Source organism: Petaurus breviceps, unplaced genomic scaffold (assembly GCF_028583685.1).
Source record: "Petaurus breviceps papuanus isolate PSGF00001 unplaced genomic scaffold, PetGlider_PUasm1.0 90925, whole genome shotgun sequence".
In the NCBI taxonomy this organism is placed as follows: Eukaryota; Metazoa; Chordata; class Mammalia; order Diprotodontia; family Petauridae; genus Petaurus; species Petaurus breviceps.
This window is the reverse complement of record NW_027187380.1, coordinates 8,019,047-8,045,267: the sequence shown is the minus strand read 5'-3', so window position 1 is coordinate 8,045,267 and position 26,221 is coordinate 8,019,047. Positions and strand designations below refer to the sequence as shown.

The 26,221-nt window shown below is 37.0% G+C and overlaps 2 protein-coding genes across 2 annotated transcripts in view; both read right to left on the bottom strand.

The window, feature by feature from the left end:
* METTL2A (methyltransferase 2A, tRNA N3-cytidine) overlaps positions 1-26,221 on the bottom strand; it is a 393,599-nt gene that overhangs the window by 95,694 nt on the left and 271,684 nt on the right. The window lies entirely within an intron of this gene.
* Positions 1-26,221, bottom strand: part of LOC138152765 (EF-hand calcium-binding domain-containing protein 13-like) — a 54,713-nt gene that overhangs the window by 18,998 nt on the left and 9,494 nt on the right. The window contains exons 6-11 of the mRNA XM_069076851.1: positions 15,563-15,616; positions 14,680-14,784; positions 12,098-12,151; positions 10,455-10,556; positions 3,408-3,455; positions 2,624-2,728 (exon numbers count right to left, since the gene is read on the bottom strand). Of these exons, the coding sequence (XP_068932952.1) occupies positions 2,624-2,728; positions 3,408-3,455; positions 10,455-10,556; positions 12,098-12,151; positions 14,680-14,784; positions 15,563-15,616 (468 nt within the window). The remainder of the gene's footprint in view (positions 1-2,623; positions 2,729-3,407; positions 3,456-10,454; positions 10,557-12,097; positions 12,152-14,679; positions 14,785-15,562; positions 15,617-26,221) is intronic.

The following is a 26,221-nucleotide window of genomic DNA, read 5'->3' as shown; positions in this document are numbered from 1 at the left end:
TTATTATCTCCATTTTAGAGATGAGGAAACTGAGAGAGGCTAAATGACTTGCCTGGGGTAGCTAGTTGGCACAGTGCATATAGTGCCAGTCCTGGAATCAGGAAGACTCATTTTCATGAGTTCAAATCTGGCCTCAGACACTTATTATGTTTTTGACCCTGCATAAGTCACTTAACCCTGTTCTGCCTCAGTTTCCTTATCTGTAAAAAGAGCTGGAGAAGGAAATGGCAAGGCACTCCAGTGTCTTTATCAAGAAAACCTAACTTGGGGGCAGCTAGGTGGCACAGTGAGTAAGAGCTCCAGCCCTGGAGTCGGGAGGACCTGGGATCGGTTCTGGCCTCAGATACTTAACACCTACACGAAAAAAAAAACTGGCCGTGTAACCTTGGGCAAATTACTTAACCCCAATTGCTTTAAAAAAAAACCTAACTTGGGGTCCCAACAAGTAGGACAAGACTGAAATGATTGTACAACAGCAACAAAAAGGATTACACAGCTAATTCATTTCTAAGGCTTTGAACTCTGGGTCTAGCCCTATTATCCACTTTACCATGTAGCTATTTCATAGAATCATTTAGGGTGCTTCCCTTCTCTTACCTATTGAATATCAGAAGAACTTGTATTTTAATTGGACATTTTATTTTAACATATGAGGTTCCAGACATTTTAAGAGTAAGATGGAAAGAACTGGTCGCTTCCTATGTCTTGGTCCCCACTTTGTCCTCTGTGAAATGAAGGGGCTAAGGTGATCTCTATGTCCCTTCCCAGCATGGACATGATATGACCCTGTGTACTAGGAAGCTGCCATTTTTTATTGATAACATAAGGAAAAGGGGACCTAGTTTTTTCTTTCAATGTTCTGACAATCTTGTTTGTGCTTAATATTTCATGTATCTTTGCAAATTTGCTTTGCTTCGTCTAATTGATTAAATGGAAGACATATTATCTATGAGGAAACAAAGATGTAACTTTATTATAAAATACTATTTTTGAATAGTATTTAAATTATTCAGGTAGAAGCAGGTATGTCTCCTTTAGGAAAACCATCCCATTTAGTAAGCTTACTTTGTTAAAAACCCAGAAATTAAAGCATTTAACTAAAAAAGTTTATGAAATTCAAATCAAATATGTGACAAATGACATATATCCATCTGTTTTAGAAATGTACACAGTATTTTACATAAACAATCTCATGTCAGCCTTCCAACAACCCTATGAGGTCTGTGCTACAGGAGCCATTACCATGTGTGTCCCCTTAGCATGTTATCCTCAACTCCTTCTTTTCCCCCCCTCTCACATCCAATCAATGCCTGTACTTTTTGGTTTTGCTTCTACAGTCTATTGGCTTTCATCTCCCCACCTACACTCACATGGTGCCTTTGCACAATATTAGATATAGAATTCACTTTTGGCTTTTGGGCATGTGACTAATGAAAGCAGCCAAAGAAACCTTAGAAAGGTTACAAAATGTGTTGGTGGAGGGAATATTTACATTGACAGGGTCATGAGTTCTTGAAATATTGAAGATTTACACCCTCTGACAACTGGTCAAAAGGGCTTAGAACTGAGGACCCCACTTTTTTTAAACCAAAATCATGTATTTTGGACCAGTTAGAGGCCCTGTTTAGTGTTTTCAAACACATGCCAATTTTTAAACAGTTTATGACATATAAATCTTCAATTATCATTGTGAGGGAAATTTTGACTGTAGCAAATCTGTGGTTTTGTATGCAAGACCAATAAGGGTGAGTGGATAAGGGATCATCTTCAGGAGGTTGCCCATTGGATGATGATTTTTATTTTTGCCAAAGAAAGTCGAAAGAATATGCTTAGGTATGCATTATTTAGAGTCAGCTCAATCTACTCAGACCAATGAAAACACAGATTTGTTGAAATAATAATAGCTAATATTTATGAAGTATTTTTGAGTTTGCAACATTGTAGATATGTATATATGTATATGTATATATCTAGATTTATTCTCACAACAATCTTGTGCAGCTATTACTAGCCTTATTTTACAGAAGATGAAAGAGAGGTTAAGTAAGGACAAGTGACTTGTCTGGGATCATACCAGTAAGAGTATGAAGTGGAATTTGAACTTAAGTTTTCCTGAGTCCAAGTCTAGTACTAGAAAATTTCATCTGGTCGGTTAGGATTCCCTGATTCACAATGGGCTTTTCTCTTTAAAGAGGACTACAAGACAGCTTAGATGGGACCTGTGGTAAAAAGTAAGGAGTCTTCCATCCCTTTATTCTGCTCATTGGCATTCTGGGAGACTCTTGACTTTAAACTTCAGTTAGAGATAATATTTCATTATACATTAGGATGGATTTTCTCTCTATAGGTATTTCCACCTTTTCATGTGAACTAAATTAGGATTCTTCAGAAACTTTCAGACAGGAAATCAAAGCTTCCACAAAAACACAGAGGTTTAAGAAAGGCTCACCATAGGGGCGGCTTTGTGGCACAGTGAGTAGAGTGCTGGCCCTGGAGTCAGGAGGACCTGAGTTCGAATCCAGCCTCAGACACTTAACACACACAAACAAAAAACCTAGCCGTGTGACCTTGGGCAAGTTACTTAAACCCAATTGCCCTCCAAAAACCAAAAAAAAAGGCTCACCATCAACTGGCAGGTTATTCAATAGCTCCTCCATTTCTCTATCTGTGAGCTTGATCCCCAGGTTTCCCAAAACATTGTCCAGGTTGTTAATGTTAACATTTCCTCCTTTGGAAAGGAGAAAATTGAAGAACATAATCAAACATTCATCAAGTCTTTATTATATATTAGGCACTGTACTAAAAGCCAAGTCAAGCCAACAAACATCTATTAAGTGCTTACTATGTTCCAGGCAATGTTCTAAGTGCTGGGAATAAAAAGAAAATGAAAAGCACTGCCTCTGCCCTCAAAGAGCTCCCAGTCTAATGAACAGGAAAAATAGGAGATTGTGTCCAAGAGGGACAAATTGTATAAAGCCTTTATTATAAATATAATCTATGAACTTCAGAACTGGATTTATCATTTCTAGTTTTAGGGTGAGATAATACAAATAAAAATTCTAAGGATGCACATGGAGAGTCATTGGGAGGGCTTGGAAGATGATCTGTTGCTATGATCCTGGTCAAAGAGGACCTGACAAACATTTTGAGAGACTCCTTCCTGGTACAAAGTAAGGAATGAATTGGTTAAGGCTGATGGAATCTGGCAAAGCAGACAACTAATCTACATACTTTAGGCCAAGGGATTTGAAGTTCTCTACAGTGACAGAATTTGAATTGACCCCTCTAGGGTGACTGTTTATAAGGAACTGGAGGTCATGAGGCAGAAATGCTGAATCAGTACATTGGAAGGAGAAGAGAATTTGTATTATAATCACTGAGAAGAAGTAAAACAGTTTTTCACTCACCTCTGAAATTCTGCACAACATCCATAATATTTTTCTTATTTATCTTCCCTAGGGCCATAAGAGAAGGTACAGTTTAGGTCACAGAAGAAGTAACAGAGAATTACAGTAATAGCACAAAGTCCATCATTTTGTAAATCTGGCCAATAAAGATTGTCCTATTCCTTCCTTGCTCTACCATATAATGTGAAGAAACAGAGCTCTCAAGGGAATGAATTAATCTCTTCCATTAAAAGAGATTTTTTTTCTGACTTTGTGGTAACACAATCCACTATAGTGAATGGAGGCTTTATTGCAGATAAAAGCTTTCCTTCAAACAGGTACTATTTCAGAAAATCTTAACTCAAGTACCTTTTAAAAGGAAATAGTATGGGGCGGCCAGGTAGCACAGCGAGTAAGAGCACTGGCTCCAGTGTTGAGAAGACCTGGAGATCGAATCCCGGGCTCAGACACTTAGCACCCACTCAGAAACACCTGGCCGTGTAACCTTGAGCAAGTTACTTAACCCCAATTGCTTAGGGGCGGCCAGGTGGCTCAGCGAGTAAGAGCACTGGCTCCAGTGTCGGGATGACCTGGATCAAATCCGGGCTCAGATACTCAGCACCACACCCAGAAATAATAACTGGCTGTGTAACCTTGAGCAAGTTACTTAACCCCAATTGCTTAAAAAATAAAAATAAAAGGAAATAGTAAACATACAAGTTTCAAAACAAGCTTTCTTTTTTTGGTATGTTAAACTATGAATCTTATTAAGAAAAAGTTGTTTTAAAAAGTATGTGATAAACTTAAATTTTTCTGAACTCCTCTTTTGTGTATTTCATAATCGTTCATTCATGTTTTTTCATTCTTTTTTTTTGCATCATTATCACTACTTCTTTCTCCTCCCCATTACTGCCATCTCTCTCTCCTCAATAAGAACCCTAGCTTATAATAAATAAAAATAGTCAAGGAAAACATATATCTTATTTGCACTTCTTGTCTGTAAATTCTCTGGGAAGACATTAGAATTATGATTCATCAACAGTCTTCTGAAGTCAGAGATCCAATTTTAAGTCTTTCAAAATTGCTTTTGTTCATGATGTAATTATTTTATAAGTTTTTTTCTTGATTCTACTCACTTCACTCAGCATCAGTTCATAAAATATTTGTTTTTCTGAAGTTATCCCTGTGGTATTTCTTATGGTACAATAATATTCTATTACATTCAAATATGGTAATTTCATTAGCCATTCTCCAACTGATAAACACCTTTTAAGTTTCCAGTTCCTTTTTATAACAAAAAGTGATGCCATACATTTTTTATTTTGCGCCTTTGGGTCCTTATCTCTTTCTTTGAACTTTTTAAGGACATAAACCAAGAAGCCATATACATGAATAAAAAGTGTACTATTTTTTTTTACTATAGCCTCAAATTGCTTTTTAGAATAGTTGGATTAGGGGTGGCTAGTGAATACAGCATTGGTCCTGGAGTCAGGAGGACCTGAGTTCAAATCCAGCCTCAGACACTTAACTGAAAACTAGTCGTGTGACCTTGGGCAAGTCACTTAACCCCAATTTCCCTGCCTTCCCCCTCCAAAAAGCAAAAAAAAAAAAAGAATAGTTGGACTAATTCACAGCTTCACCAACATTGCATTGATATAACTGTCTTCCCAAGGCCTCTTCAAATTTTCTGAATAAGTACATTAATTTGGCTAATATATATTGTTATATTCACATGGCCCAAACATGAGAGAATAATAATATTCCTCCATTTATTTAATAATGCTTATTTCCATAAATGGTCTTTTTCAGTTATGTGCATATACTTTTTCTTTCCATCTTGGAAGCTGAACTCCCCAAAATTCTATAATTCTGTAGTTATTTTTAATGGAATACCTTTTTAAAAAAATCTCTTCCTGCTTTGTTTTGTTTGTTACATATAGAAAGTTTGAAAATTTGTGTGTTTTTATTTCATATTTTTCTACTCTGCAGAAGTTGTTTCAATTAAGTTTTAGTTGAATCTCTAGGGTCCTCTAAATAAATTGTTGTATCTATAGGGTTAATGGAATATAAGATCTTCCCTATCCATTAATAGGCCTTTGTGACCACATGTGTTCCCTTTTTCCCTTGAAACAGGGGCTGTGTTCCCTGTCTAAAGGTCTAAAGGTACACAGGTATTTCAGTTACATATGTCTTGCTGCTTTGAACTCTAGCCCAGTTCACAGCTTTGATATATTCCATGCTGAGTCACATAGAGGCCATTGGGTGAAAACTATATATATTCAGGGATATTTATATAGCCTTGGAAAAGGAACTTGCCTAAAGAGAAGCTTGTTTAGGGGGAAGCTTCTTATGGGAGGCTTGCTTGCAGGAAGGCTTTCACATCTTTTGGCACTGAACCATGTGGGTTTTGATGCTTTCTGGCTCTGAGCCAATTAGTTGAAAAATATATACTAGGCGGGTGGTATTTTACTTTGGGGTCTGACTCATGGGAAGAATATTTTTCTGTGATTTGGTCAGACGAGACTCTGGGTAGTCATTGTTAAGGCCCCCCCCCCCCCCCCAGCTTTGTGAACCCAGAGGTTGGTTCTCCCTGGTCTGGTGATTATGTATCTATTACTCTGTTTAGACAGTTGGAGCCCTGTCTATTGGATTCTTTATTGGATACTTATGTCTTTCTACTTATCTGTCTGCATTGTTTAATCAAAGTAAGATTGTTGACTCCTTCGAAGGTGTCTTTCCTTTAGAAAAGAAGATCAAAGAACCTGTGCTAGCAGCCCTCCTGTGTGCTGTTATTATTTTATCCCTCCACAGCAGTTGCAAGTAGCAGTCCTGTATCATTTGTAAAAAATTAACAATTTTGTTTCCCTTCTGCCTGTACTTCTTTCTTCAATTTATATTTTTTATTGCAATAGGTGGAACTACATTAAATCATAGTGGTGATAATGGAAATCCTTGTTTTACCCCAACTTTAAAGGGAAAGGCCATCCATCCACTTCTCATCCAAGGATAGCACTGTTTGTTACCAAATAGAGGACACACCCATTTAAGTAGAATGACTTCCCTAGTAAGTTTCCCTGCATAAGATGCTCAGACATATTCAAATAGATTTGTTAGGGAGTTCCCTGCAGGGAATTGCAGAGTACTAAACTGAGATTTGGGATTAAATTATGCCTCATATGGTTATTGGCTGTGTGACCCTAGGCAAATCACTTAACATCTGTGAATCTTAGTTTCATTATCTATGAAATGAGGTTGGACCAGATGACCTCTCACGTCCCTTCTAGCTTTAAATATATTAGCAAGCCATCCATGCCTGCATATCTTATGTGACTTTTGTCACACAGAGGGCTACCACTCAACTTTCTGGGTTCTTTCTTTTCCCTATACTGACATCAGCATGCCAGTGGAGCACTCTGTTTATCTACTTGTTAACCCCTAACCCTTGCCCTGTTGACAACCCTATTTATCACCTGTTCTTTAAAGTTTCTCACGGTTTATTTGTTGTAGATAATACCCCATGCACTTCTCTATTTCCCTGTGTGTGATATTCATTTTTAATTCTTTTAAGAATGTTTTCCTTATCTCACTAGAAGTAACAGTGGCTGGACGTTGGTATTAAAAATTGGGCCTTTGTTTCCATAGGAAATTTAGTAAAATAAATGGAACTTTAAATTTCCCAAAGGCAACCTAGCCTACTCTCTTTTTAAACTCTGGGGATAACTTATCCATCTCTATTCCTTCGCCCAGATATACACACTTAGGGACAAGCTCTATAAGTTATAATAAAAAAGCATGTTATGATCTGTGTAATGGACATTCTTCATCTACTTGACCTTACCTGTGTGAATGGTTTATACAAACTTGTGAGTGGTTATAATGCTTTTCCTAGAGGTTATGAAACATTCTAGCCTTTGATGCAACCAATAAAATGTCATCCCCAAAAGACTATCTTAGACTATCCAGAGTACTTAACCATCCAACAAGAAAACCTCTTCAACTTGGACTCTCCACTTCATTTCCATCACAGTGGTGAATACCTTTTGTCACTGTACAAAGCTCTCTTTTATGCCCCACCTAATGTTTATGATTAGAGATACATTGCACAGGGTTCAATAGTGTTATACCTTTCAAGGAATCTAGATCAATTTTTACATATGGTCAGGAAATACCTTGTTAGAAAAGAGACTAAGGTGTTCTTTTGCTCTGCTGAAACAAATACTTCTTCATAACTGGTAAATAGCAAGTAAAATATGAGCTTATATTTTCTACATCTTTCATTAAAGAATTCACTACAGAATGACAAAGATACTGTCTGTTATTGAGTATCTCTTACAAACACATGCTTGTTTCCTATATTGTTCTCATTAAGGATGCTCTTGAATTGTGAGTAAATGACTCATATGAAGAGTTTGTATTGGTGAAAGAGTAGGCATAGAGGTAAAGAATTGGTGATTTTTTCTTAGTCACCTATTTATTAATATTTTTAAATTTATTAATAAGATCCAGGTTTTTTCATACATTCTTCTCTTTCAGAAACCTTTCATATAAAAGGTGTCTCAAAAGTCTAAGTATAATTTAAAGCTATTAAGGCTGAAAATTTCACTAAGACTTTTGAGACAGCCTCTTCATCCATCAGTATTCTCACAATGTGTCTCCTTCAGAACCATTTTCTAGATACACTTGGTCCAACCAGGCAACTTTTCTCATCCTTTTTTCTCTTTAATGCACTTCTATCCCTCCGATAATCTTATCCTGGATCATGATGTTTGGTTACAAGTACTCTCTCTTTACTGATCTTCATGGTTTGTGATTGTTATAGTAATAATTACAGATCTCTTCCATTTTCTTTTATTTATTGCTCTATATTTATCCTTAACTTCACTGGAGATTACTGCGCTGAAGGGGATTCCTTATAAAGTTTTCTTTAAATTGGTTTAACTTTTCATAGCTTTTCTATGATCTATGAGACAAAATTGCTTTATAACAATGTCCATCATTCTTCTCCATGAGATTTTACAAACAAATTTACTAATTAAAACTAGTGTTGCCATATTTCTTCACTTGGCATATAAGTCAAACATTTACTGCTTATGGGGCTCATTTATTTTTTCTCTTGTGGCAACGGATTTGGTGTTGTTAAAGTTCTGCCTTTCAATGGCCATTCATGTAATTTTTGATGCCTATTTTCCATTTTTATTGTTAGTTACTATTTTAAATAATTCAAGACTCAGTTGTTTCAACTGTATACCAATATCTCTTTTTCACCATTATGTTTATAATTTTTATGTTATTTTATATATTATATCAATCATTATATCCTGAATATTATAACAAGAAGGTAATGCATTCTTTTTAATTCTGATCTTTTTCTTTTTTTTACTTTTTGGAGGGGGGAAGGTAGGGCAGTTGGGGTTAAGTAAGTTGCCCAAGGTCACATGAATAGTTTTGTGTTAAGTGTCTGAAACTGCATTTGAACTCAGGTCCTCCTGACTCCAGGGCCGGTGCTCTATTCACTGCACCACCTAGCTTCCCTCTGATCTTTTTCTTGACAAGACAGTCTTATTGTTCACAGCTGATCCAATGATTACCCTTATAGCAATAATAAGTCTTTTTTTTTTTTTTACCAGTTCTATATAATTTATTTCATTTTTTTGCAATGCTCTTTGGTGCTTGCCAAACCTAGCGCCTGCCAATTCTTTTCTTGAAGAAGTGTTCCTGATACAAATGTATAAAGCCTCTGTATAGTCTACAAATCTCTAGTATCGCTCTGTCCCTTATCTTGCATCCTTAGTTCTACAGTAAGGGATGATCAAATATTCTAGGAAATCATGTTTCTTGTTGCCTTTGCATGTATGATGAGACCAAGTCTACCAGTTCCTTCTTTGTTTGCCTCTTAGTCATTTAACTGTGTGACTCTAGCTTTTATTGAGTTGCAAAGTGTTTTTGCAAATGTTAACTAATTTTATATTTATAACAACCCTGGCAGACAGGTGCTACTTTTATTCCCATTTCTCAGATGAAGAAACAGCAGTTTGGAAAGATTAAGGATTTTCCAAGCATCACACAGCTAGTCAATATCTGAGGTCTCATTTAAACTCAGATCTTGTGATGTTATGGAAGGAAAAGTGGCATTCTACATATAACACTTTTTCTACTGCATCATCTAGATGCCTTGAGTGCCTTCAATACTCTATTACTTTTCATTTCATTCACTCAAAAATATCCAATTTAAATGCTTACTCTATGCAAGGTGGTAGGTAAAATAAAGCTTCTTCAGGTCCTACCTAAGAAGAATAACAACAAAGCTGAGATTTGAACTTTAGTTCTTGATTCCCAATCTACTCCTCCTTTCATGATACCACACTTTTTCTTTGGAGGTATTTGATTTCTTTTAACACTAGCCCAGGCAAAAGTTTAGAGAAGCTATGAAATTTTGTGAATTCCCCAAAGTAAAGGAAACCATTTATTGATTATCTAGATTGGGCAGAGCAGTTGAGTTTAGGCTTGCCTTCTCAGAGTCTAACGAGTAAGGAAATGTTCCCTATTTCTGAGGATACCATGGAAATTTTGTAAGGAGTGTAGAGTGTCACCCCATGCTGAATAACCCTATCTCTCTCTGCCCTGAGACATAAACTGAGCAATTTTGCCCACTGTTTCCTGTTATACTCCTCCAGCTCTTCTGGTGCAGAATCTCTAGCCCCTGTGCTACCCTATTGGAGTTGGGTGGAAATAAGATCACTTTCCATTTGTGGCAATATTGTATTACTTTTTTATCATCCCTTAATGCTACCCTCTTCTACCTTCCCCCACCCTCTTCCTTTATTTTTATTCTTCTATTCATATCTTTTCATTTTAATTGTTCCCTTTTCGCTTTACTATTCATTAGGTTTCCTAGTTGCTAAAATGGTATTATCTTCCATTGGTTAGCCTTTATGTTTACACTGAAGTTGAAGAACTCTAGCCTAGGGAGTAGTTGAGGCATCTTTCTTTAGAAAGAAAGTATCAGACATTTTCATAGAAGCAAGTCCAAGTTCCCCTCATGGCCACAGTATAATCTGGAACACTTACCATCAATTGGCAGGTGTTTCAGTAGATCCTGACGTTCGTCTTCTGAGAGTGTGATTCCCATGTCCTTCAGAAAGTTGTCCAGGTTTTGAGGATCAATGTTTTCTGTTTACAAAAAATGAGAATGGGGACTTATGGGAAAATGAGAAATTTGTAATGGCTCCAAAAGATTAAAGATATTACTTATTCCTGTGGCCCATCATCTCCAAATTCAACAAAAAGAATAGAATTAGCCTTTGAGATAAACCTATACACATAAAGGGAAAGTCACTCAGGAATTCAGAAATAGAAATTACTTCCTTCTGATTCAGAGGACCCATGCTAGACTGAAGACGCTTACACTGAGGAATGTGAAATGGTCAGTAGGCATTGTCTGGTGAAGATTTAGAAATCAACAACCTGTCAAACTACATAGATCTTGCTAATACGTTGGGCTTCTTTATCTTCCTTTAACCCAGTTGTTTCAATTTGTCTGAATACAATCCCACTTTTCACTACTGGCTTGGAGACCTGGAATGTTGTCTGTATCAACATTAGGAAAAGTGAAGCAAGAACACAACGTATTATGTTCCAGGAAATTCAGGACTTGCTACAAAGGGACTGAAGAGAATTTGGCAAACTTATAAGTGGATTTAAATAGAGTGATGATCATTTAGCATATTCATGCACAATAGAGTGTGTCATAGTTGTTATCCAGTACTCATTCTTTCTCACTCCCCCATAGCCAATTAATTGCTGAATCTTGCCACTTTTCCTTCTTTCATATCTCTCCCCTTTTGTTTTAACTCACACAACCACATCTGTAGCTCAAGTCATCATCCATTTCTCCCTTTAAGAGATGTTAGAATGCCCCGTAGTCAGTCTTCCTGCTTCAAGAGTTTCTTTCCCCTCCAATCCATTGTTCACAAAGCTGCCGACCTGATTCTGTTTAAGCACAGATCTACTATATCACTTAATAAACTCCCCTAGTTGTGTATTTCTCTTGGATCAACTACATAAACTCATCTCTATGGATTTTACAACCTGGCACCAGCCTACGTTTCTAGTCTCATTATATATCACTTTCCTCTGCCTACTTTCTGTTCCTCACACATGGCCTTCCATTTTTGTCTCTGTATTATCTTGCTAGCTGTCTCCCATGTTCTCCTCACTTCTATCTTAGAGTCTCTCTCTTCCTTCCAGGTGAAGCACAATCTCTGCCTTCTAGGAGGAGGCTTTTCTGATCCCCACACTGCTAGGTACCTCCATCCCAAATTATGTTGTATTTATTTTGCAAATATTTACATGTGTATATGTTTTCCTTCCCAAGAGAAGATAAGCTCCTTGTGAGCTGGGACTATTTCATTGTTTTTGCCTTTCTATCTCCAGTATTTAGCACAGATCTAATGGGTACCTAATAAATGCTTGCAAGTTGATTATCTCTATCTATGCAGATCAACAAATTATTTTTATATATACCATTTAGAAAGTTGCCTAAGAAGAGAAATAATTTGCCCCACAGTCCCACAACAAGTGTCAGAGGCAGGATTTGAATAGAGGACTTCTTGACTTAAGGTTATACTTCTGTCCACCATGCCATACTTCTCATGGATTTCTGTGGAAAATAATGAGATTTATTTGCTTTCTCATTGTTACTTCTCACTTACCTTTAACAGTTTTCACGTTTTCCATTAATTTATTCAGGGCAACCGTCCCATCATCTATAAGACAAGGTATAGATTAGACAGATAGCTGAGGAAGCAGAGCCTCACAAAAGCCAGAGGAATTTAAGTGTTTTCCTAAACTTGGCCAATTACCTTGAAATTTTATCTGGTTTTCCCTAAAGATTAATTTATAAAATACAGCTGAACAATTATTAAAATTCTCGATATATAAATTAATGATAATAATAACAATAATAAAATATCTTTTACATAAGGTTTTAATGTTTGTAAAATGCATTAAAATATTAATATGTTTTATTTTCACAAAAATCTTGGGAGACAGGAGCAATTATTTTCTCCCTTTTAGAGATGAGGAAACTGAGGCTGAGAGACATTAAATGACTGGCCCGGGACAGCTAGATGACACAAAGGACAGAATGCCAGTCCTAGAATCAGGAAGACTCATTGCGATGAGTTCAAATCCAGACTGAGACACTTATCTTTTTTTTTTTTTAAAGCAATTAGGGTTAAGTAACTTGCTCAAGCTTACAGGGCCAGTTATTTCTGGGTGTGGTGCTAAGTATCTGAGCCCAGATTTGATCCAGATCATCGACACTGGAGGCTGTGCTCTTACTCGCTGAGCCACCTGGCCGCCCCTAAGCAATTGGGGTTAAGTAACTTGCTCAGGGTTACAGGGCCAGTTATTTCTGGGTGTGGTGCTAAGTATCTGAGCCTAGATTCGATCCCCCAGGACATCTGGACACTGGGACCGGTGCTGAGCCACCTGGCTGCCCCTATCTTTTTGATCTTGCATAAGTCACTTAACCCTGTTTTACCTTAGTGTCCTCATCTGTAAAATGAGCTGGAGCAGGAAATGCTTAGTCACTTTAACATCTTTGCCAAGAAAACCGAACTTGGGGTCCCAATGAGAAGGACAAAACTGAAATGACTGTACAACAACAAAAAGTGTCATATAGGTCCTCCTGACTCTGGGTCTAGTCTCTGCTATGCAGCTATCTCACAAAATTATTCAGGGAGCTTCTCTTCTCTTTTGAATACCAGAAGAACTTGTATTTTAGCTGTATGTTTTATTTTGGCATATGAGATTCCAGACATTTTAAGAGTAAGAAGGAAAGAATCAGCCCCTTCCTATCTCTTGGTCTCCATTTCCTCCTCTGTGAAATGAAGGGAGGGACTAGACCAGGTGATTTCCATGTCCCTTTCCAGCATGGATGTGATATAACCCTACTAGGAAACTGCCATTTTAAAATTAATAAACCTAGCTTTTCCTTCGATGTTTTCACCACAATTTCATTTGTCACTAATATTTTTTAATATTAATTAATATTTTTCTATGCACATTTGCTTTGCTTTGTCTAATTGGTTAAGTGGAAGGCATATTGTCTACAAGGTGACAAACATGTAATTTTATTGGCAAGATCATGGAGTCTTGAACTATTGAAGATTCACACCCCTTGACACCTGGCTAGAATGGCTTAGAATTGAAAACTTTTTTATTTTTGCTGAAATCATGAATTCTGGCCTAGTTAGAGACCCTATTTGGTCTTTACAACTGCAGACTAATTTTTAAGCAGCTTATAATATACATGTCTTCCATTACCATGGTGAGATAAAATTTCAAAGTCTCAGTTAGCAAATCTTCAGTGGTCTCCTGTATAAGACCATTAATACTAAGTTGATAGGGGATCATTTTCAGAATGTTGCCAACTAGATGATTTTTATTTTATTTTTTCACCAAAGAAAGATGAGAGGATAATCTACTCAGACCAATGAAAATATAGTTCTTTTGAAATAGTTAGCATTTACATAGTACTTTCAGGTTTGCAATACTATACTGTATACACACATTCATATATGTTTATTTTTTCCTTTGATTCTCACAACAACCTTGTATAGTAGACACTATTACTATCCCCATTTTGCAAATGAGGAAAGAGAGGTTAAGTGAGGACAAATGACTTCTCCAGGATCATACCATAAATGTTTAAAGCAGGATTTGAACTTAGGTCTTCTTGAGTCCAAGTACAATACTAGAAAATTTCATCTGACTGGTTAGGATTCCCTGATACACACTGGGATTTTCTCCTTAAAGAGGGATAGGCAGATCAGATGGGGCCTGTGGTAAAGAGTAAGGAGTCTTTTATTCCTGTACTCCTACTCAGTGGTATTCTGGGAAACTCTTGATTTGAAGATTCAGTCAGAGTTAACAGTTTGTTTTTTTTGCCTTTTGGAGGGCAATTGTGGTTAAGTAACTTGCCCAAGGTTACACGGCTAGTTTTGTGTGTGTGTGTGTGTGTGTGTGTGTGTGTGTGTGTGTGTGTGTGGGTGTTAAGTGTCTGAGGCTGGAACCGAACTTGGGTCCTCCTGACTCCGGAGCCGTTGGTTTACTTACTGTGCCACCTAGCTGCCCTTAGAGATAATATTTCATTGTACATTAGGATGAGTTTTCTCGACAGGTATTTCTATCTGTACTACTATCTGTACCTAATCTGAACTAGATTAGTATCCTTTCAAAAATTCTCAGACAGGAAATCCAAGCACACAGGGGCATAAGAGATACTCACCATCAATAGGCAGTTTACTCACTAGCTCCTCCATTTCTCTGTCAGTGAGCTTGATCCCCAGGTTTCCCAGAATTTTGTCTAGGTTGTTAATATCAATATTCCCTCCTTCAGAAAGAAAAAAAATTGAACAACATTATCAGCCAAAAATTCATTAGGTTCTTATTATATATTAGGCACTATATGACATTGTAGGGATTCAAAGCCAAGTTAAGCCAATAAGCATTATTTATTAAGTGCCTACTATATGTCAGACAATGTGTGCTAAGTGCTGGGAATAAAAAGAAAATCAAAAGCACTGCCCTTAAAGAGCTCACAATATAATGAGGGAGAAAAGTAAGAAAAATATGGAATTTTGCCCAAGAGGGAGAAATTGCATAAAGCCTATATGTAAATACAATTATTCGATGAATTTCAGAACTGGATTCATCATTCCTAGTTGGAGGGTGAGATAATACAAATTACAATTCACTTGTATAAAGTACTTTCCAAATACTCTCCAAACTCATTTTGAAAGGCACAGTGACAATTTCTAAGGACATACATGGAGAGTCATTGGGAGAGCTTGGAAGATGATCTGTTGCCGTGATCCTGGTCCAAGAGATCCTAACAGTCTTTTCAAGAGAAAAGCACTACCCCAAAGTAAGGAATGAATTGGTCAAGGCTGATGGGATTCTGGAAAAACAGATGAGCTAATCTACATACTTTAGGTTAAGGGGTATGAAGTTCTCTACAGTGACAGAATCTGGAGAACTGACTCCTTCAGAGGGTGGCTGTTCATGAAGAACTGGCGGCCATGAGGCAGAAATGCTGAATCAGTACATTGGAAGGATAAGAGAATTTGTGTTATAATCACTGAGAAGAAATGAAACAGTTTTTCACTCACCTCTGAATCTCTTCATAGCATTCATAAGGGCATTCTTATTTATCTTCCCTTGGGCTATAAGAGATGGTGCAAGGTCATAGAAGTAACAGAGAATTACAACAAAGCACAGACTTCATCATTTTGTAAACTCAGCTTATAAAGACTGTCCTATTCCTTCCTTGATCTACCAAATGAGAATGAAGTGAAGAAATAGAGCTCTCAAATGAATGAATTCATCTTTCAGGTTTTTCTGACTTTGTGGTCATTATTATGTATCCATTATTGTGAATGGAGGATTTATTATAGAGAAACACCGTGCTTCACACAGATATTATTTCACAAGCTCTTGCCTCAAGTACCTTTTTAAAGGAAGTAGTAGACAGTACTGATTTGGAAACAGGCTGGTTACTTCTGGTATCTGAAACCATGACTCTATTTTGGATCACTTGTTTGAAAAACTATGTGATAAATTCAACAAGCTAATTCCAACATTGTACTTTTCAGTTACTTTTTCTTAACTCTTGTTTCTTCTGTGTCTTTTATGCCTCTATCATTGATGCTCTTGATTTTTTTATTCCCTTTTTTTGGTATCACTCTTAAGACTTCTTTGTCCTCCTCATGACTTTCATCATTTCTTCCCCCAAAATAACCCTTGCTTATAACAAATAAAAATATCATCAAGAAATCATATCTACACACTGCTCATATGTGAAAATGTCTTGTTTTGTACCTCCAGTCTATAACTTTTCTGGCAAGAGATGAGAATTATGATTCATCACCAGTCTTCTGAAGTCAGAACTCCAATTTTAAAATATGATAATTTCATTAGAAATTCTCCAACTGATATACACTTTCTAAGTTTGTAGTTCTTTGCTATTACTACAAGTGATGGTATACATTTTTTATTTTGTACCTTTTATCTCTTTCTTTATTCTCTTTCATGACATAAAACAAGAAGCTCTATAGATGTGTTAAATGGTATGAAAAGCCTACTTACTTTTTTTACTTTAGCCCCAAATTGCTTTTCAGAATGGTTGGACCAATTCACAGCTTCACCAATATTGCATTAATATAATTGTCTTCCCATAGCTTCTCCAAATTTTCAGAATAAGTACATTAATTTAGCTAATATTGCCATTTTAAGTTATATTGACATGGCCCATGAGCAATTAAAATTTTCACTTTATTTCTATACAGGGTGTTTTTTTAGTTGTGTGCATATAATTTCTCTGTCCATCTTGCTAGCTGGACTCTTAAATATTTTATAATTCTGTAGTTATTTTTTCTTTTCTTTTTTTTTTAAGCAATTGGGATTAAGCAACTTGCTCAAGGTTACATGGCCAGTTATTTCTGGGTGTGGTGCTAAGTATCTGAGCTCAGATTTGATTCCCAGGTCATCCCAACACTGGAGCCTGTGCTCTTACTCGCTGAGCCACCTGGCCACCCCTAAGCAATTGGGGTTAAGTAACTTGCTCAAGGTTACACGGCCAGGTGTTTCTGGGTGGGTGCTAAGTGTCTGAGCTCGGGATTCGATCCCCAGGTCATCCCAACACGGGAGCCGGTGCTCTTACTCGCTGTGCTACCTGGCCGCCCCTCTGTAGTTATTTTTAATGGACTACCTTTTAAAATTTTTTTCCTGTTTTGTTTTGTTGGTAATAATACAGAAAGTTTGAAAATTTGTGTGGTTTTATTTTATATTTTTCTACTTTTTTGTTTGTTTCAGGTAATTTTAGCTGAATCTCTAGGGTTATCATCTGTAAAAATGGATAATTTTGTTTCCCTCCTGCCTCTTCTTCTTTCTTCAATTTATTTTCATACTGTAATAGGTGGATTATATAAAATAACAGTAGTGAAAATGGATATCCTTGCCTTACCCAATTCTATTGGGAGAGGTCATCTTTTTCTCAGCCAAGGACAGCCCTATTTTTATTTTTCTTTATTTTTTTCATTTTTCAAATGCTTTATTAACTTCTGATTTACATTATTCATTTCTGCCAGATTTTGAGTTATAAATTTTCTCCCCATTTTTCCCCTACCCACCGCCCCAAAATAGCAGTCCCACAGGATATCCCCTCCTCCAATCTGCTCTCTCCCATATTTTGTCCCATACCCCTTTTGACTTTTCCAGCAGGAAATGGTGGATCTCTATGCCCCAGTGCCTGCATATCTTATTTCCCAATTACATGTAAAATAGTATTAATAATAGTATATATATATATATATATATATTTAAACATTTGATTTTAAAACTTTGAATGAAAGATTCATTCCCTTTCTCCCTTGTCACCCACCCTTACTGGGAAGATAAGCAGTTCAGTATAGGTTGTACATGTGTAGCTAATGCAAAACAATAACATAGTAGATACATTGTAAAAGACTCACTATATTTCTCTCCCTCCTATCCCACACCTCCCACTTGTTCTATTCTCTACTTTGATCCCGTCCCTTTTCAAAAGTGGATGATTCCAACTTCCCTCCTCCCCAGCCTGCCCTCCCTTCCATCATATCCCTCTGATCCCCTTCCCCCCTACTCTCCTATAGAGTGAGATACCCTGTTTAGTGTGTATTTCATTCCCTCCCTGGGCCAAATTCAATGAGAATAAAGTTGACCCATTCCCTTTTGCCTTTCTTTCTTCCCCTCCATTGTAACCATTTTCCCTTGCCTCTTCTTTATGAGGATAGCCCTATGTTAAACCAAATATCCAGTAAAGTAACAAATGCTGCCCTGGTGAGTTTCCCTGTATGATGTGATGCTCAAATATACTAAAATAAATCTGCCTGAGAGTTCCCTGCAAAGATGCAGATAGCAGAGTACTAAACTTGGAGACATTTAGGTTTAAATTATGTCTCATATGCTTAGTGGCTGTCTCACCTCAGGTAAGTCATATAACTTTTCTGGGTCTCAGTTTCATTATCTATAAAATGCAGAGGTTGGACTTGATGACCTTTAAGGTCCCTTCCAACTCTAGAGCAAATATTTTAATATCTTTTTTTTTTCTTTTTAGAGGGGGAAAGGCAGGGAAATTGGGGTTAAGTGATTTGCTCAAGGTCACACAACTAGTAAGTGTGTCAAGTGTCTGAGGTCGAATTTGAACTCAGGTCCTTCTGACTCCAGGGCCAGTGCTCTATTCACGGTGTCACTTAGCCACCCTGCCTTCTAACTCTAAATATATTAGTAATCCATCTATGCCTGCATATCTTGTGTGATGATTGTCCATGTCCTCCCAGAATTTTGCCATAGGGCTACCAACCAACTTGTTAGGAACTTTCTTTGCTGTATGTTGACATTGTGAGGGTACCGATAGAGCACTCTGTCTATCCATTTGTTAACCCCTCGCCCTTGCAACTTGGCCTCCTCTTTTCTCTCATACTCCTCTAGCTCTTTTGGTTCAGAATCCCTAGCCCCTGTGCTAGCCCCCTTGAGTGGGGTGGAAATAAGATCATTTTCCATCTGAAGCAATTTTGGGTTACTTTTCTATCAACCATTACCTCCATTCTCTTTTACCTTCCTTTATTTTTATTCTTACGTTAATTTTTTTACATTTAACTTGCTACTCTTTCTCTTTACTCTTCCTTAGGCTTCCTTGCACTTAAGTTGAAGAACTCTATCCTAGGGAGTAAGTAGTCAGAGGCATCTTTCTTTAGAAAGTATAAAGATTTTCGGAACTAAGATATTGGAGTCAGACAGGAGCACACTTGAGTTCTCCCAAATTTAACTCCAAACAACCTTGGGATAACACTTCAAAACCAATTTTGGAGTGGTGAAGCAGTTTTCTAGCTCAGGACAACTTTGAGGGTCAGCAGGAAAGGTGTGTCTTACTGGAGTTGTAGGGGAGCGTGGTTTATGCAGGGAGTACCTGAGCAAAGTCACTGGTAGGCCACACTCCGGGGAGGTAGCAGTGAGGCCCCAGGGCAAGCCAGCACCAAGACTCCACAGTTCATGCAAACCAGCAGCTATTCGCTGAGGCCCAGTGTAAGCCAGCAGCAAGCCTTTGAGATCTAGCACAATAAGTGCCCTCTCACCTCCAGGAGCAAAGCCCAACTTTTACATAAAGTAATATGTTGTGAAATAGACAGAAAAATTGGCAATAAAATAAAATAAAAAGAATCTGACCATAGAAAGTTTCTGTGATGACAAGGAGAATAAAGGTACAAATTTAGAAGAGAACAACAGTGTCAAAATGGTTATATGCAAAGCCTCAAAGAAATATGCAAATTTTTCTCAGGCCCAAAAGAACTCCTGGAATAGTTCAAAAAAGAATTTTAACAATCAGATATGATAGGTAGAAGAAAAACTGGGAAAAGAAATAAGAGTAATGGAAGAGAATCATGAAAAAAAATCAACATATTGTTAAAGGAAGCCCTCCCTCCCCCAATGGAAAATATATACAAAAATTCACTGAATAAAATAACTCCATAAGAAGTAGAACTGGCCAAATGGAAAAGGAGGCACAACAATTCACTGAAGAAAATAATTCCTTACAAATTAGAATTGGGCAAGTGGAAGCTAATGACTTCATGAGAAATCAAGAAATTATAAAACAAAACTAAAAAAATGAAAAAAATAGAAGACAATGTGAAATATCTTACTGGAAAATAGATCTTGGAGAGATAATTTAAGAATTATTGGATTATTTAAAAGCCATGATAAAAAAAGAGAGTGGACATCATCTTTCAAGAAATTACCAAGGAAAACTGCCCTGGTATCCTCAAACCAGAGAGTAAAACAGAAATTGAAAGAATCTACCAATTACTTCCTTAAAGAACTCCCAAAATGAAAACTCCTAGGAATATTATAGCTAATATTCCAGAGCTTCCAGGTCAAGGAGAACATATTGTAAATGGTTAGAAAGAAACAATTCAAATATCATGGAGCCACATTCAAGATTATGAAGGATTTTGCAATTTCTACATTAAAGTATTGGAAGGCTTGGAATATGATATTGCAGAAGGCAAAGGAGCTAGGATTACAACCAAGAATCACCTACCCTGAGAAACTGATAGTCCTTCCAAAGGAAAAAAAATGAATATTTAATGAAACAGAGGACTTTCAAACATTTTTCATGAAAAGACCAGAGCTGAACAAAAGATTTGATCTTCAAATACAAGGGTCAAGAGAAGCATAAAAAAGTAAACAGAAAAGAGACAACATAAGAGATTCAATAAGGTTAAACTGTTTGTAGTCTTATATGGAAAGATGATCCTTGTGACTCTTAAGAATGTTATCACTGTTAGGGCAATTAGAAGGAGTACACATAGACAGAGGGTGCAAGTGTGAATTGTCTATGATGGGAGGATATATAAAAAAATTAATGGGTGAGGAAGAGGATTGCACTAGAAGAAGAGGAAAGAGATAAAATGGAGTAAACTGTCTCCCATAAAAAGTGGTGCTATTACAGCAGAAGTGGTTAGTGGGCATGTGTGCACCTTACTCTCATGAGAATTGACTCAGACAAGGAATAACAAACACACTAGTTGGATATAGAAATCTATCTTATCCTATAGAGAAGTAAGAAGGGATGGGAATAAGAGAACTGAGGGGGACTAATAGAAGGGAGGGTAAATTGGGGGAGGTCATAGTCAGAAGTAAAACACTTGTGAGGAGGGACAGGATGAAAAGTGAGAGACAGAAAAAAGGATCAACTGGATAAAACAGGACAGACAGAAATACACAGTTAGTTATGTTAAGTGTAAATGTGAATGGGACAAACTCACCCATAAAAAAGAAATAGATAGTAGAATGGATTAAAAGCCAGAGCCCTATGATATGCTGTTTTTACAGGAAACACATGTGAAGCAGAGAGAGACACACACAGAGTAAAGGTAAGGGACTGAACATAATCTATTATACTTACGCTGAAGGGGAAAAAAAAAACAGGGGCAGAAATCTTGATTTCAGATAAAGCAAAAGCAAAAACAGATTCAATTAAAAAAAATAAACAGGGAAACTATATTTTGCTAAAAAGTACCACAAAGTGATATCAATACTAAATATATATGTACCAAATGGTATAGCATCTAAATTTCTAACGGAGAAGTTAAATGAGTTACAGGAGGAAATAGTGGGGTTCCTTAACTTTACCCTCTCTGAACTAGATAAATCTAACAAAAAAATAAACAAGAAACAACTTGAGGACATCAATAGAATTTTAAAAAAGTTAGATATATGATAAACCTCTTGAGGAAAGTGAATGGGAATAGTAAAGATTATACTTTTTTTCTCAGTGGTACATGGCACCTTATACAAAAACCAATGCCAAATTCAGAAAAGCAGAAATATTAAATGCATCTTTTTCAGATCATAATACAATAAAATTACATTCGATAAAGGGTAGTGGAAAGATAGATTAATAATTAATTGAAAACTAAACAATCTAATTTTAAGGGAAAAGTAGCTCAAAGAACACATCATAGAAACATAGAAACAAAGAACAAACCATTAAAGAGAATACCAAAATTTATGAGATGCAGCCAAAGCAGTACTTAGGGGAAAATTTATATCTCTAAATGCTTACATCAATAAAATAGGGAAAGAGCAAATTGATGAACTGGGGCAGGCAACTTTAAAAAAAAAACAAGAAAAAGAACAAATTAATTTCCAGTTAAACATCAAATTGGAAATCCTGAAAATCAAAGGAGAGATTAGTAAAATCAAAAGAAAGAAAACCATTGAATTTATTTTTAAAAATCTAGATGCTGATTATATAAAAAACCCAACAAAATAGATGAACCTTTGTTAATTTGATTTAAAAAAAGGAACAAAGAAAACCAAATTACCAATATAAAAAATGAAAGGGGTGAATTTATTGCCAACGAAGAGGGAATTAAAGCAATTATTAGGAGCTATTTCACTCAATTATATGCCAATAAGTCTGACAATCTATGTGAAATGGATCAATATGTATAAAATAAAAATTGCCCAGATGAACAAAAATTTCCCAGAATAAAATAGGCAAGTAATTTCATCTTAGGAAAAGAAATTGAATAAGCCACCAATGAACTCTCTACAAAAAACATCCCCAGATCCAGAAAGAGTCACAATTGAATTCTATCAAACATTTAAAGAACAATTTCCCCTACTACATAAACTATTTGGAAAAACAGGTAAAGAAAGAGACCTATCAAATTCCTCTTACTAGATAAATATGATGCTGATATCTACACCAGGAAGAATAAAAACAAAGAAAGAAAACTATAGATGAATTTCCCTAATGCAAAAACTCTAAATAAAATACTAGCAGGTAGATTATAGAAATATATCACAAGGATCATACACTATAACCAGGTGGGATTTATACCAGGAATGTAGGGCAGTTCAATATTAGGCAAACTATCAGTGTAATCAACCATATCGATAACAAAACCAACAAAAATCATATGATTATCTCAACAGATGCAGAAAAAGCCTGTGACAAAATATAACACCCATTCCTATTAAAAAACACTAGAGTGGGGTGGAGTCAAGGTAGCAGAGTAGAAGCAGGACCTCCAAATGGCTCTGGCTTCCACCTTTCCCAATCCATGTAAAAAGGGGACTCTGAACAAACTTTAGAGCTACAGAACCCACAAAATGACACAGAGAAGCTAAACTCCCACTGAGGGCAGCCCGGCAGGCCAGCAGGAATCGGCCAGCGCAGCGCTCTGGGAGCTGAGCCCAGCCCCCATGAGCTGGAAGTTTTAGCCCCAGGGCAGGCCTGATTAGCCGCCATCTTGAGGGACTCCAGATCACCAGCAGCTGTGGCCGTTTCCAGATTTATCAACACATAGATGCTAAGGACAAATTGAGAGGTCAGTGCAGTCTGGACTTTGGGACCAGTAGTTGGGAGAGCATTGGCTTTTGCCCCCAGGACAAGAAACTGCTGAAGCACAGCCAGTGTGACGTGGCAGCTTCAGCTCTTGGCCTGCAGACTGTAGAGGGATCAAGTGACCAGTCTGAGGGGTAATTGCTCTTGCTTTAACCTGCTTGTATCTGGATTGCAGTCTAGGGTGGAGGTCCTGGGGTGTGTGACCAGCGTGTGGAGGCTTCAGAGAGGGCACCCAACTAATACCTCTGGCAGCTGAGAAAACCCCAGCATTTGGGATGAAAGCTCCCCTGTCTGGTGACAGAATCCTACTGTGGCAAAAAGCCCAGGGGTCAAGTGACTGAGGGGTGACATTACCAAGCAAAGGAAACAAAGCAAACAGAAGATTCCAACATTAGACTCCTATTTTGGGGATAAAAAGGAGCAAAGCATGGAACAGGAGGAAGACAGTGAAGTCAGAACTCCCGCACCAAAAGCTTCAAAGGAAAATACGAGCTGGTTACAGGCCATAGAGGACCTGAAGAAGCAGCTAAGAGAAGTGGAGGAAAAATTGGGAAGAGAAATGAGAACAATGAAAGAAAATTATGAAATGAGAGTCAATAGCCTGACTGAGGAAAATCACAACTTAAAAAAGACTGACTCAAATGGCAAAAGAGGCTCAAAAAGGCAATGAAGAGAAGAATGCTTTACAAAGCCAAATTTGCCAGATAGAAAAAGAAGCTCAAAAGATCAATGAGGAGAATCATTCCCTCAGATTTAGAATGGAGCAAAGGGAAGCTAGTGACTTTATGAGAAATCACGATGATGTTAAAGAGATCCAAACAAATGAAAGAATAGAAGGCAATGTGAAATATCTCATGGGAAAAACCACTGACCTGGAAAATAGATCCGGGAGAGATAATTTAAAATTATTGAACTACCTGAAAGCCAGGATCAAAGAAAGAACCTAGAAATCATTCTCCAAGAAATTGTCAAGGACAATTGCCCTGATGTTTTAGAACCAGAGGGCAAAATAGAGGTTGAAAGAATCCACCGATTACCTCCTGAAAAAGATCCCCAAAACTCCTAGGAATATCATAGCCAGGTTCCAGAATTCCCAGATCAAGGAGAGAATATTATGAGCAGTCAGGAAGAAACAATTTAAATATTGTGGAAACAAAATCAGGATAACACAGGTTCTGGCAGCTTCTACACTGAGGGATTGAAGGGCCTGGAATATGATATTCTGGAGGGCAGAGGAGCTGGGATTAAAACCAAGAATCACCTACCCAGCAAAACTGACTATCATGTTTCAGGGGAAAATATGGTCATTCAGTGGAATAGAGGACTCTCAAGCATTCTTAATGAAAAAACCAGAGTTGAATAGAAAATTTGACATCTAGATACAAGAAGAAGAGAAGCTTGAGAAGGTAAACAGGGAAAAGAAATCATAAGCCACTTATCAAAGTTGAACTATTAACATTCCTATATGGAAAAACGATAATTGTAACTGATGAAACTTTTCTCAGTATGAAAATAGTTGAAACAAATATATATATATATATATATATATAGGAGGGTATATGGGCGTAAGAATACATATGTGAATGTGTGTATATATGTTTACAGGTATACATAGATAGAGGGCACAGGACCAAGTTAATAGGAAGTGATGAAACTTAAAAGGTGAAATTAAGAGGTGAGAGAGGAATATAATGAGAGGAGATGGAGAGAGATAGAATGGGGTAAACTATCTCATATAGAAGAGGCAAGGGAAAATGGTTACAATGGAGGGGAAGAATAGGAAGGCAAAAGGGAATGGGTCAACCTTATTCTCATTGAATTTGGCCCAGGTAGGGAATGACATACACACTAAATAGGGTGCCTCACCCTACAGGAGAATAGGGCGGAAGGGGATGAGAGGGGGGATGATGGAAGGGAGGGCAGGCTGGGAGGGGGAGGGAAGTTGGAAGCACCCACTTTTGAAAAGGGACGAGATCAAAGTAGAGAATGGAGTAAGTGGGTGGTGAGATAGGAGGGAGGAAAATATAGTCAGTATTTTACAATGTATCTTCTATGGTAATATTTTGCATTAGCTACACATGTACAATCTATACTGAACTGCTTCCCTTCCCAGTGGGGGTGAGTGATGAGGGAGGAAGGGAATGAATCTGGAATTCAAAGTTTTAAAATCAAATGTTTAAGATTATGTATATATATACATATATATATATATATATATATATATATATATATATATATACTATTATTAATACTATTTTACATGTAATTGGGAAATAAGATATACAGGCACTGGGGCATGGAGTTCCACCATGCCCTACTGGAAAATTCGAAGGGGGTATGGGAGAAGATATGGGAGAGAACAGATTAGAGGAGAGGATATCCTGTGGGATTGCTGTTTTGGGGTGGTGGGTAGGGGAAAAACAGGGAGAAAATTTGTAACTCAAAATCTGGCAGAAATTAATGATGTAAATCAGAAGTTAATAAAGCATTTGAAAAATGAAAAAAACAAACAAACCCCAAAACACTAGAGAATATAGAGATAAATGGAGGTTTCCTTAAAATGATAAGTAGTGTCTATATAAAATTATCCCAAGTATTATCTATAATGGGGACAAACTGGAAGCCCCCCCCCAATAAGAGCAGGGGTAAAGCAAGTATGCCCATTATCAACATTATTCTTCCTTCTTTCCTTCTTTCCTTCCTTCCTTCCTTCCTTCCTTCCTTCCTTCCTTCCTTCCTTCCTTCCTTCCTTCCTTCCTTCCTTCCTCTTTCTTTCTTTCTTTCTTTCTTTCTTTCTTTCTTTCTTTCTTTCTTTCTTTCTTTCTTTCTTTCTTTCTTTCTTTCTTTCTTTCTTTCTTTCTTTCTTTCTTTCTTT